Source organism: Vigna umbellata, chromosome 2 (assembly GCF_029865625.1).
Source record: "Vigna umbellata cultivar VRB3 chromosome 2, Vumbellata_1.0, whole genome shotgun sequence".
Lineage (NCBI taxonomy): Eukaryota > Viridiplantae > Streptophyta > Magnoliopsida > Fabales > Fabaceae > Vigna > Vigna umbellata.
This window is the reverse complement of record NC_142166.1, coordinates 49,842,084-49,856,308: the sequence shown is the minus strand read 5'-3', so window position 1 is coordinate 49,856,308 and position 14,225 is coordinate 49,842,084. Positions and strand designations below refer to the sequence as shown.

General features: G+C 32.3%; 1 protein-coding gene and 1 pseudogene across 1 annotated transcript; one reads left to right on the top strand and one right to left on the bottom strand.

Moving 5' to 3' along the window:
* Nucleotides 1–1,011: 1,011 nt before the first annotated feature.
* On the top strand, nt 1,012–1,755 carry LOC124824495 (early nodulin-like protein 4). Its single transcript, XM_047296921.2, has 2 exons — nt 1,012–1,197; nt 1,306–1,755. The coding sequence occupies exons 1-2, from the start codon at nt 1,014–1,016 to the stop codon at nt 1,566–1,568; spliced, it is 447 nt and encodes a 148-aa protein (XP_047152877.1). The 5' UTR covers nt 1,012–1,013; the 3' UTR covers nt 1,569–1,755.
* Nucleotides 1,756–5,063: 3,308 nt separating this feature from the next.
* Nucleotides 5,064–6,143, bottom strand: LOC124824493 (transcription factor MYB77 pseudogene; annotated as a pseudogene).
* Between the last annotated feature and the right edge of the window lie 8,082 nt (nt 6,144–14,225).

The following is a 14,225-nucleotide window of genomic DNA, read 5'->3' as shown; positions in this document are numbered from 1 at the left end:
AATTCCTTATATAATGATGCATATAAAAGGGATACTTCTACCTATAATACGATAATAAAACAAGGAAACAAATATTTTTGTTTGAAGATACTTTATATAAAAGGACGAAAGGTTAATCATCCAAGTTTTACAAACATGTTATTTTTCGTTATAGTTTACTATCCAAGTCTTCTTTTCTGCATAATTTACCATCACTTTTAAAAAAAATACACATTTTACTCTTATACTGACAACAGATTAATATTTTTTAGAAATTAATGATAAAAGAAAGTAGTTTTTAGTTACACGTTAATACTTTGTTACATATTTAAAAGTTAATAAATATGCAAGAATTGAAAAACTATGATTATGAAAGGTGTGAAAAAATTAAAATAATACTATTTATAAAATAATAATAATATTAAAAGTGATAAAATATCCTTGTAAGACAAAATGGAGATGTTGTTTGACCTTTGAGGTTGTAACTGATACACGGTTACCAACCATTCCAAATAGAAGTGTCAAAAGAAAACAAAAAGTCCAAGACAAAGGGTGAGAAAAGACTGCTTTTGTAGTTTGTGCAATTTTGCCAAACTACTGATCAAAGTACACTCTTCTAGACGCCCCTTCACCTCATAACCAAAATCTATTTCTACATCTGTTTCTTCTTGCTGCTGATTTTTATGCTACTCTTTTTACCTAACACCAGTAATATAAAACGTTTGCAGGTATCTCTTCTCATTAATTCAGATCTTTTAAACTTTAATAATCAATAAAAAAAAAAAGAGTAATTGAGCAGAGTCAATTATGGTACGTGGACTTCGAATTCCAAGTATGAAAATGCACGAGATTCCAACATTTTCAGCTCCCTGTACATTCTCTTGAACAAACATTTCAACTCACACTTATCGAGTGCGTAACTACCAGAACTCAATTGAAATCGGAAGCCAACACTGGTTGATTAATGTGGAATGGTGTTATATAAACCATGGGTGAGTTAGTACCACCGAATCACATCAGACACAGAAAAGAACATGGATTTCAGCAGCACTAGAATGTTGGCACAAGGTCTATTTGTCTTCCTTATGCTTTCGACCATGGCAGAGGCGACAAAGCCCAGAACCATTTTGGTCGGAGACTCCCAAGGTTGGCGTGCGGGCACTAACTACACGCAATGGGCCATTCAAAATAGCCCCTTCCACATAAATGATACACTGGGTAAGTCAAAACCTAAAAATCCAATCTTTTAGTTAACCGTATAATATCTGTGTAAGCATAGTTACGTTATAGATTGATTGATGAGTTGAACTTTTTTGGGAGGTGAAGTGTTCAAGTATCCCCCACCAGGAAATTCGACGGTTACGCAGAGCGTGTACTTGCTCCCGAACTTGTGGAGCTACATAACGTGCGAATTCCGAGGAGCAAAGTTGTTGGGGAACGCAAGTGAAGGAGATGACGAAGGGTTTAAGGTTGCACTGAACGAGTCGAAGCCATATTACTTTGCCTCCGCAGAAGGCAACTCTTATGACTGCCTTGCTGGTCTCACCAAGTTCATCGCTGTTCCATCAACACGCTCCACCACCCCTTAATGTTTCCGTTTCTTCTATCATTTCACATTTCGTCTTCTGTTTCTGTTTTCTTTTCTTAATCAAATAAAACTGCATTTCTGGGTTTACACTCGGTTGCGTTCAGAAAGCCCGTGACAGTTTCCTTCGGCCCATTCTTGTTTGTATGGCCCGACGCTGGCCCAAATAACAATATTTTTCTTATTCTTTACTTTTTCTTATGTTTAACTTTTTCACGTTTATATTAAAAATAGGTTTTCATTTTTGTATAAAATATTATGCATGTTTTTTATATTTTCTTTCAGAACATCGAGTAAAGCACAGGTGGAAATAAAATATTGACTTTCGATTGCCGCACAATTCTATGTATTGTTTTATATTAACAATGCCAAAAACACGTTATCGGCCAAGTCAATTTCACGTAAATATACACAATTGATGCCAACATTTTACGTAAACATAGTATTTTACGAACCCTACACCATGAATCCTAGAAAATCTATTATATGAATATATTTCAAATACATAAAAGTGAAACAAAATAGTGAGTCACTTTTATTTTTGAAACATTTTACATTGCAGCATGCATTGCTTTTTATTTATCGAATATAATTTGAACTGAAATTAATATGTAAAAGTAAGGTTATAGAAAAGGAAAGTTATAGTTGGGCAGTGAAAGAGGCGATAAGTATCCCTGCTCTGTGACTGTTCCTTGAAAGCAGCGCAACGCTTGGTTTCATGATGACACTGACGCGTTATGAAGAAGATTAATATTTGATGGTGGATTCCTCATCATAATTATGTTGATGACTCTATCTAGTTTAGGAATATCATATATTAGATAAGGGAGGCAAGTTCGTGACATGTGAATTAATCGAAAGTCCCAGAAAAGGAATAAAAATTTATGTAGTTAAAAGTGAATAAAGCGTAATATAATCATATTGTATGTATATTAACGTTTTATGATAATACAATAAAAACTTAAATACTTATTTCATCTAATAAATAAATTTTTATTTAGTATGTAATTTTAAAAATGAATATATTAGGTTTTTATGTTATGAAAAGTGTATGAACAAGGTCATATCTATTAAGTTGATAATAACGGCGTTAAATTCATGGTGATGTGATCGTACTTTTTCTCTTATTTCTTTTATTGTCTGTTTTTTTCTCTTTTGTTTAACTTTTTCTTTGATTATTTGTTTAATTTATTTTTTCTTTGTAGATCTTATTCATATATTTTTTATAACATAAAGATTCAATCTCTTCACTTCTAAAATCGGATACTAATTCATATATTTTTTATAACATAAAGATTCAATCTCTTCACTTCTAAAATCGGATATAAAGACAAATTCATTTTTGTTAAATCTATAATAAAATATGAGTGCAGAGCATGTGACATGGATATTAAAGCATGTGTGAGGCAGTGAAAAAGGAAGCTGAATTGGATAAGTCTTCTGCTGCTGCGTTTTAAACGCTTTTCCCAAGTTTTTCTATTTTTCTTACAATTCATTGTAAAGATCAAAAGAAGTCAACTTCGGAAGTTCGGTATAGGTACTCTTTACTGTATTCATTGTGTCTAAATAATTTTGTTTCATTACTTATTAGCTTTTTTGTAAAAAGGTCTGTATATATTTTTTTATACTCGAGGATATTTATGAACGTTTTTATATATTTTCTAAAATTTTTAATAAAATTATTTTTAAAAAATAAATATGAATTTAGATAAAAATTATTTTGAAGTATAATTTAAATTAAATTGTTCATTTAATATTAATGCAAATAAATTTGTTAAAAAATATATAAATTTAAACCATCGATGAATAACAATTGAATTTTTTTATCTGCGAGTATTTTAAGTATTTTTAAACAATCCATGAATAACAATTGAATTTTTTTTATTACGAATCAAATAATAAATAGACATTATTTATGTTTGACTCAACACGTTGTCAGTTTTTCTCCGTTTATCATTTACTAATCTTCCTAATGCACCTGCAGATATCGCAAGATGCTTGTGTATTTCTTTTTCATACAAAGGGCTACCTCGGCTTGGTTACCAGGTGACGCCCAAAAACAATGACTTTGATATTTAAATAAAAAAAATTATTTTTTTATCATCATTTAAAAAAAGAACTTTGTTACCTATTAACGATATCTGCAATTTAAAAATTTGTGGCACTCAGTTGAAAAATGTCTTTCATTTAAAAAACGAAGGATGTTATAACCAACAATTAAATAAGAGCAAAAGTGTAGTATTATTTTTATTTCAATTTAATACTTTAAATCGTGCGCAAATATGAAGTGAAAGAGGTAGTAAAATATTCATGGCTTGTTTAGTCATCCGAGTTTCTTTTTTCTTTTTTAAATGCCAAGAACTCACTATTCATTATAAGCTAAAATCTATCAAAAACTTTAAAATTATGGAAGCAGCTTACAAAACATAAAGTAAGACGTATAAAACTTTGATATTTTCAGTGCATCAGGTGTGTTGTCTTGTTTTTACGTGTGTAGAATAAAAATTGAACGAATTGACACTTTCGTTCACCAAAACCAAAATTAGAATAGAAAAAGTTGGACACAAAAAAAATGAAATTATTTTGAATAATATTTTAATCGCCATTAAGTTATTAAATCTTGAATCAGTTTCTCAATAAAGATAGTGATGATTTAAATCTATTGATTTGGAATATTTAATACTTTTATTTTACTTTATACGTTATGAATTATATGGCATTGTGAGTACTGGGTCTGTATCTAAAAATAGGAAGTAGGATATTTGGTTTGCGGAAATTGTAGGAACTTTGTATGCATCATCATCCGATTCTCTGGATTTTCTATTTATAATTGTCTGTAACAAACTCGTAAATGATACCCAGCACAATGCCATGAGTAGCTTGCGTTCAGAATGTTAGTAAAAGACGAGCCTTTTCATTAATTTCAATAGGAACAAGGAGAATTACGAGTTATGAAAATGGAAAGCGTGTATCGATAACGACAAATTCAGATTCTGCAACTTTTATATTTTATTCTGGGACAATACACGCATTTGCCTTTCATTTCTCATTTATGAGAGTTACCTCCCCCGTGAAGTGGATTTCCTTTAAAACATTTGTGTACCAGTGTCTGAATGAGACTAAATGTATATCAATTATCAAACAAAAAAAGGTATGTCGTTAACAAATTTACAATTAACACAACGTTAATATCCATATTATCATATGTACTTGTTGTTTTTATTCGTCCAAGGTTGGACTCTGTAGCTGATTCCTCTACCAAAAACAAATGCAACTAAGGTTTTTGGCCACCAAGTTGCGTTTTATCACCTATGCACCTCACCGGTTACCACCTTCTACCGTCGGTATTAATTCATCCTTAGACATTCCACCCAATAAGCCAAATTCACATACAAATACGTTAGATTTTCCCCCAACCATAACAAAATACCGAAATGCCTGTCGGAGAGGTGTTTCTGATGTAAAAGTATATACTTTAAAGCGGAAGAGAAAACTGCCGTTAAGCCGAAGCCAGAAGGGTTTTAATTTAATTCCCTGATCCGTAAAATCAAACAGCTCTCAATAATATATTCCAAAGAGAAAGAGACAAAAACAATTATGATTCATTTAATGAAAGTTCGAGTTATCAGAAAAATTGGAAGACACATATTCCTTCACTTCCCTCGCGATCACATCTCTCATCATATCCCAAAACCCCGCCGGCGCACTCTCGGGAGAGACCCGGTGATCCAGTACGGTGTCCTCGGCCACGGCGGCGCCAGAGAGACCGGGGGGAGCGAGAGTCAACGCGGTCAACGGGTCGTCCTCGAAGGAACGAGAAGGAGCAGAAGAAGTGGCTGCTTCGTTGTTGGCGTTGTTGACATTGATGTCAAGAAAAGCCTTGGCTCTGCGCTTGAGCGTGGAGTTCCAGTGGTTCTTAACGGCGTTATCGGTTCGACCCGGCAGCAAACGGGCAATGGTGGCCCACCTGTTTCCGTACTGGGCGTGGGCGGCGATGATGGTCTCGTCCTCTTGGGGAGAGAAGGGCCGGTGCTGGACGGTGGGGCTGAGCTGGTTGCACCACCGTAGGCGGCAGGACTTGCCAGACCTGCCTTTAATGTAGCGGCTGATGAGGGACCAGTTGCGGGGTCCGTAGCGGTCGACGAGGCTGGTGAGGATCCGATCCTCCTCGGCGCTCCAGGGACCTTTGATTCTGTGGGGGTTGGAGTCGGAAGAGGAAGAGTCGGAGGAAGAAGAAGCGGTGGAGGAGGTTCTGTTGATAGCCTCCATGGGAGAAATGAGGGAGTGTTGTTGTAGGGGTTGGTGGTGTTTATATAGGGAGAAGAAGAGAGTGAAGTGAAAAGGTGCATGCGGCAGCGTGAGTTATAACATAACGGGTAAGGGAGGAAGATGTAAAGGAAGGGTACTTCCAGGAAAGTGGGGTTTTGTATAGTTGGTGGGTGTGGAGGTCTAACTTGTATGACTCTTCGAGATGCGATTTGTTTTCATATCTATACTAATACCATTACTATTATCACTGCTTCTGAAAAACGAGCTTTCTCGCTGTCACACTTTCTCTTCCTTACTTTCTTTGACCATTTTCTCCCCTTTGAAATTTCTCACCACCTTCATTTTCCATTTCTTTATTACTGCTACTACTACTACTCTCTCATCAATCATATAATAATATGCTATTCTACTTTTTAATTATTCTGTCAACTTCTCCTTACTATTTTGGCGCTTTCTTATTCATAACAGTTAGCCTCTATTTAGGCATCCTCAGGTTAGAATAACAAACATATTCTATATTCCATTTCACACGTACGATAAACACTCCAAATATACTCGCCTTTGCAAAACCCCACCCTATCAAACAGCTGTAGAGAGACACCACTTCATTTATTATCCCTCTTCTTTACATTTTATCATCCATACATAAATAAATACAATACCTTCCTTTTCCTATCTTTTTCTTATATATATTCTTTGTTAAGATGAGCTTACCAGACAAAACAAAGATAACAAATCATCTCCCTTCCTTAACACAGGCGGAAAATCATTAAAAATAAATGGGATCACATGTTTAGCCTTCTTTCTAAAACCGGAAAGGAAAAACTAAACAAAATGTATTGTCCATTTGTTTTTTACTTTTGTATTTTCATTTCAATCACAACCATTTTTTTTATTTTCTTTCCTAAACCAAATATATCATTAAGTATTTATCAAATCATGTAGCTAATTGCATTAATGTTAAAATATTAGGTTATTTATTTATTTGTATTTGTGTGTTTGTTCCCTTCCCTTCCTCGAGTGCGGGTTTGTGGAGGGTAGGCACAGTGAAAAAAAAGATAAAAAGAGGGGTTGAATTTAAAAGCGATTATGGTACTGAAAAATTGAAGGTGGATAGAATATTAGGTTTAGGGGTGGAAAGTGGTCGTTAATTGGCGTTTAGGGGTAGAAGTAGTTGTTAATTGGTGTTTTGTTGGGTGCGTTTAAAACATGAGATGACAGGAAAAGTTGAGCTGTTTAGCACACAAGAAACGTTTATTTTATTTTATTTTTAATTTAAAGAGTAGAATAGAAAGATTACTAAAAAGGAGAGAGCAAGTGGGGTCGAAAGGGTTTTTGACTAGTTATTGTTTGGCTGAGGGACATAGAGATACAGCTGTAATGTAAAACAGAAATTCATCTCTGCTCTATCTATAACCAACCAAGTAAATTAGTGAAAGTGGTCTGAAGCAATCAGTGCTGCAAAACCAAAATCTTCGTTTTCATATTTTTAACCAAAATCATATCAAATCAAACACTTCAACTTCCTCCACGTAGGAAGGTCCCACTCCAGCCTGTAAGAATCTCACGTGATTCAAATTCAATCCTTTTGACTTTTTAGCCTCTCACCCCACCTTTTCCTCGCCTCTCTCACCGCCTTCTATCAACCCACGGTTAATCCAGTTCCACAACACACTTCCATTATATATAAATCACCAACAAATTATTATTACTTCAAAAAAAATTATATAACCATCGTTTCGTATTTCTATTTATCCTTACTTTTTTTCACTTTGCTCGGTAAGTTCCGATATACAGTTTGCTACTTTTAGATATAATTGGTATTTCTTTTATTTTATCTCATTAACGGTCTCCCAGTTCACGTCATAGAGTTATCTAAACGTAAAAATATAGATCAATTAATATTTTTATGTACAAAAAAAAGAACACCGAGAAGGTGGACGAAGTGAATTTTAAAATAAATGAAAAATTGCAGCATTAATCTTTTTGTAAGTTTAAATAGATATACTCCCTTGTTAAAAGTAACTATTGCATGACGTTTTGAACAAATCATTAAAAAAATAATTAGTTTGTACGTTCCATACTAGAGGTGTCAAAATGGGTCATTCGGTTCAGTTCATCATGGGTTGGTCATTTAGTGAGCCAACTCAACCCGGCTTATTTATTAGCGAGCCAGAAAAATTCAAATCCGATCCGATCCACTACGGATTAGTGGATAAACGGGTTGGCTCACTGACTCACTTAATTACAAATTTTTTAAAATAAAAAAATTACAAACTTTCTATAATTTAAATCTAAACAAATTTCACTCCCAAAATGGGTGTTTAATTAATTTTAAAAATAAGGAACTTAAATAATTTTTTCAAGCAAAACCAAAATAATAAATATTTTTTTATAAAATTAAAATTAAATTTTAATAAAATAAAATTAGGTAGGTGGATTGATGGGTCAACCCGGTCCACCACGAGTCAATCGGCATCAGCCGGATTGAAATCTGACCCACATAAAAAATACAATTTTTTAAAACTTAACTCGGCTCAAATATGTGATGAATCGGATTGATCCGTGCATTATGATCCATTTGACAGTTTTATTTAATACTGTAAATGTTTTTAATAAAGTTGAAGTTGTTTTTGTAAATAGACTAGAAAAATATAAAGCTTATATTAAAAAAGATGGGCGAAAGTTTTCGATGAATAAAAAAAGAGAAAAAATTGAGTAAAGCGAGTGCTTAAAGGTAGAGTTATTTTTGGAGGAAGGAAGGAATGATGACACAGTAGCCGCCCACGTGGCATAAATAAATTGGCTTTGGAGCGTTGTCATCCTAAACAAGGGAAGCAGTTGGGCAGTTGATAAAAACAGCTGGCACCAAACTCTAAGGCACCGACTTCTTCCTGTTCCGTTACATTCTAATTATAACTAAAAAAGGACCACATTAATAAAAAACACTCTTATCCATACTATCTCCTTTACCCTGTCTTTCGTTTAGGAGTACAACTCACAAATAAAACCAACTGAATAAATAATATATATTTTAAGCTGTTGTGTAGGAAAGTTAAAAGAAAACGAAGCTTTAAAGTGTAATTATACATGTATATGCGTAAATGACGTAAATACCTTAAAAAAAAGAAAGACACACGTGATAACGAAAAGTCAAGATTTTTATATTACGGAAAGTCTTTTTTTTGCTCATGTTTTTTCCGTCCAGTTTTGGAGATAGCCAAGATTATGACGGGACAAAAATCTCTCTTCCCATGTTGTCAATTATGCTTTGTTTGACCTTGGGAGAAAGATTAAAAAAGTGAGAAAAATTAAAAACATAATTACAAATTGAATGACGATGTAAAATGTAAATAAAAAAAAACATATAGAATGACACAATTATGTTAATAATATATATTATTAGTAAAGGAAACGTTAGTTTTATTCATTGTAATTTATCTTAAGGTTTAGGAATTTGAATGGTGTTGACTTATGATTGGTTTAGACGGGTCGGGGCGGGTCGGGTGAGGTGGAAGGATAATAGTGTTAGGTAGGGTACATGAACGGATAGAGAGGCAGTTACTGAGTGGGGCCTGAAATTAGCATGAATGTTTGATGCAGATTTAAATGGGTCCGGGTGTGTCCCCTTCCAACCCATTTGCCGGTAGAACTGGGCCCACTGCTAATCCAAATTGCAATTGTCCTCTTCTCTATTCTCGTAGCTCCACTTTTATTATTATTATTCTTCTAACATTATATTTACTCTCCAAATCGATTTATTTTCTACTTTTCATTACATATTAGGTATAAATATTTACCTCAACTTCTTCTTTTACTTTTAAACTATGAATATAATTAATCCAAATCACAACATTTGTATGTTAAGAACAAGATGTGCTTTACAGCTTTAATACTTTAATATATATTTATATTTATATATGTTTGATCTTGCTATGAAATTTTGGCCATCTAAGAATTGACTAGGTTGAACTAAATCTACTGTGTATTGAGTTGATTCACTCGCACCGAGAATTCAACACGACCCGCATGCCACTCCTACCACTTCCACATTATCACATACCCATTCATTTAAAAAATATAAGAAAATGTTTTTTAAAATATTTTATTTGGCCAATTCTGTTCAACGTATCAATTTGCCTTAAGCCAAGTTGGATAAACTAATTTAATATAAAGTGGTAATGTAAATCAATCGAGAACTGAGTTTTAAATGGCTTTACACTATATTTCTTGTATTTTTAATTTTTAAGTTCACTTTGATGAAATAGTTTCTAACAATTTTACAAAGCAAAAAACGTGTAGTGTGTAAAAATCGTAAAACATGTGTTGATACGCCATATTTTTGTATTTATGTTTGTTCCACTAAATTAAAATTGAGAAACTGAAGGTGATATTGGATAGGAAAAGCTAAATACAATGGCATGAAATTAGAGAGATTAAACTTTATCAAATAATTGTTCAAGGACTAAATATAACCAAATATTATTATTTTTTCTTTATTTCATTATCAATTTCAATTAAATAATTGTTTCATGTTTATCTTCCTTCCTACGCAAATACAATGTAATCTTGATAACAAATTATCAACAATTCTTCATATTTTCCGTGCTTAATTACAAATCCTGTGAGATATTATTATTATTATCATCATCATCATCTTTGTTATTATTATCATTCAAAATTATTATAAGATTATTTTTGAAGTTTCTGCTATATTTTTATCATAAAATATAGTTTCAATAGATTAAAATTTTGTCATAAATTATGTTTAATTTTGACTCATAAATATTATGATTTTTGTACTATACTTGGCAATCGATCGACTGTCAGACAAACTGATTGGGAAAGATAAATATCATTAATGGTCAATTAATACGTTTAATGGCCATATTAAGGACGAATATACGATATTTATGAGTGATCGGCATGTTACATTCCCAAACAGCTAAATATATACAATTGGTATCCAGGTACAGTATCTTAATAAAATATAAACTTCTTTATATGAAACATATCTGACTTGAGAACGACTCACCCTCGAACCAAATCAACCGAAACAATTCTTTTAAAACATTGAAAAAAAATATAAATTACTTAAAATTCTCATTGTTTTTGTTTAACAATTAAGTTCCATAATAACTTATATAAACTTTTATTTCACAACTAATTGAAACAATGATTGATATTTTTTTTCTAATACTTGAGTATTGTAGATATTGTGTTTAATTATATATATATATATATATATATATATATATATATATATATATATATATATATATATATATATATGAATGTATGTATGTATGTTATATTATGTAATGTACCATATATATGTAGTGTAATTTGAAATAATAAATATATAATTTAATAGATTTTATTTTGTTTTTCTATTCTTTAATTTTTGTTCGTAATTGTGGGAGAACGAAAAATATATTGTATTTTTGTCGTGGCATTTCTTTGAAAATCAATTAATAAATTACCTCTTCTTTAAAGTCTAATATTTTTATGATTAGTTTGGGCGTCTTATGATAATAAAACTGAAGTAAAAATCTTGTTTTGTAGTGAGATACTTAAAATATTAGAATTGAGTTTATTATAAATCAATAGCATTGACTAAAATAAAATATCATATAAGAAATTGATGGATTTCACCATGCTTTCAAAAATTCAGTATTTTGTGCAAAAGTAATTTACGAATTCTTTATCCAAACTTTTTTCTCGTTTTGGAATAAAACATAAATGTTATGTGAAGAATAACAAAGCTCGATTGGACCCAATTTCATACCCATTAAGTTTCGGCCCTGGTAGTGTGGGCTTTAAATATTGGCCGTCTTTTGTCGTCTCGGCCCATACACTGGAACAAATGCAAAGTCGAAATTTCCGAGGGTGTTGCTCCCTCCACCACCACAGCCTTCTCCCTCCACCTCCCCTCTACTATTTTGCCCCTCAGTAAAATTTTATTTTTAAAATTATTGTTTTTTAATTTTACTCATTTATAACATATCTCACTTATAACCTACGTAGTTCCTTGTATGAGTAAAATATTTTTCTGCAAAACTCAATGATCGTGAAAAGAATTATCAAGCAATCTTCCTCTTGCTTGCTTTCGGTGCAGTACGTGGTGCACAACGGATGTCAACATCCGTTTAAGGCAAAACGGATGTCGACATCCGTTTGGCCTTAAACGGATGTTGACATCCGTTTCGCCTTAAACGGATGTTGACATCCGTTGAAGGATGTCATCCAGCTTTTCCAAATAGAGTGCGTCGCAGTCGCTTTTCCAAATACTAATATATTTATCTATCATAATTTCGTTTCATTTTTCTTGCCTTTGTTTATTTGATTGTGCCACCCAAGATTTCAATACTAATTATTTGTTTTTCAGAATTCCATCGGAACCGAGTTTAAAGCAGACATTCTGAAGGTTCGGCATGAGTCTGTAATTAATGGCTTGTATGGTGATCTCCCTAGACAATGCAGAAGTTGTGGGCTGAGATTCAGAAGCCAAGAGGAACACAGAAGTCACATGGATTGGCATGTGACCAAGAATAGGAAGCAGAGAATCTGTCGTGAATGGTTTGTGAGGGAGAGGATGTGGCTTAGTGGTGCAGAGGCAGTGGGAACGAAGTCAGTAGCAGCTTTTTTTCCGACAGAAAGAAAAGAAGAAACGAAAGATGAACAAGAGTTGGCGGTGGTAGCAGAAGAGGAGCAGAAAAGATGTGCATTGTGTGAAGAGGCTTTTGAGGAGTTTTACAGTGATGAAATGGAGGAGTGGATGTATAGAGGAGCTGCGTACCTGTATCAACCCACAGAAAAATTAGCAACAAGCATGGAGAGGTCACAGTTAGGTCCCATAATTCATGCTAAATGCAGATCAGATCCTAAAATGCCTCTCTCCCGACATCTTCCAGAGGTATATTTTAGAATGCTACTAGTAACATATTCTCTTTCAGTATATTAGTTTATATTTAAATATTAAAATAATAAAATAATAAAAATAAAAAATTTTAACTTTAAGGATATAATTGGAATTAAAGATAATTGGGGAGGTGGAGGGAGAAGGCTGTGGAGGTGGAGGGAGCAACACCCAATTTCCGAAGCATACCTTTTCTCTTTTATTTCTTTAGGCTTTTAAAATGACAATGATTTTTTTGCATGCATGATTTGGACGTTGTTAAATGGGCCTAAAAGGGGATCGTGTCTAGTAGTATAATATTTTGATTACTCTTCCACTCAAAGCTGAAATTAAATTGTTAAAGTAACATATTTTCCCACAATTAATATTAGTGTAATCTTACTCCTGTTTTTGATTGGATGTGTGAAGAAAAAGCGAATTAAATGTTATCTGTATCATGTTTAAATTATTGTCATTATATTCAAGATTGTTATCAGAGTGTATTCATACGGATATTGACCATATTTATACTAAGAAGTCTTCGTAATAAATACATTTGTTTCGAAATTCAAAATTTAACGTCCACCTTAACAACGTTGTACACTCAACAATCAACATGTTCTTGGTATACATAACTTGTGTTAGGTATCACTTTGAAATTATGAAGCATAGCACCATGGTTAGAGGTGTTTCATATGAATTAAACTCACCACGTGAAGAGAAAATAAAAGAAAATATGATATTATAATCGATTCAAATACAGTGAAAAGAATTAGTTTTCGCAACATAGTTCATTAATAGAAACGTTATGATTTATATTGTGTATAATGTTCACGTTAGTAAAATTATCACAATGCACTAAAGTATTTTAAATTGTAGTAATATATTTATTTAATTTTTCCTAACATGAATATTTACTTACTCATTTTCAGTTTTTTTTTTCAATTCCTCCTTCATTAAAAAAACACTTTTTTTATTCCTTTCGCTGCTTTATAGTTATCAGTTTTTTAATGAAAATATTGTTTGTTTATATTTATCATTTTTTGTAATTTCAATATTTTTTTTTGAATTATGCTCTTATTTTAATTAATATGGAGGAGAGTCAAGATTAATTATGATGATAACATATAAAAAAATACAATAAATAATGGACTCGTGCTATACGCGTGTTAATTATTCACATTTTTCTGAAGATTTATTTTTCCAGAAAGTTTTTAAGTTCAATCCATATGTAAATAATAAGTCTTGTCTCCTGCTGTTACAGATAATTTTTCAAAACTAACAATTACTTACTTTTAACATCGATACATTTAATTAAACAAGATCTACATAGGAAAAAATAAATTAAAATTTCTAGTCTGAAAAAGAAAAAGAAAAACAGTGGGTTAATGTGATCCCTGCTAATATTATTACTCTTCATCCATCCAAACAAAGTCTGCCTCTATTTTGTCAATACTGTGTGATTGTTGGATTCCGAGTAAACATCAAATACCT

Bases quoted from the DNA above. Each gene is read 5' to 3' on its own strand.
- LOC124824495 (XM_047296921.2), top strand. From the start codon at position 1,014: ATGGATTTCAGCAGCACTAGAATGTTGGCACAAGGTCTATTTGTCTTC. The intron at 1,198-1,305 runs GTAAGTCAAAAC...TGGGAGGTGAAG, and splicing joins CCACATAAATGATACACTGG to TGTTCAAGTATCCCCCACCA.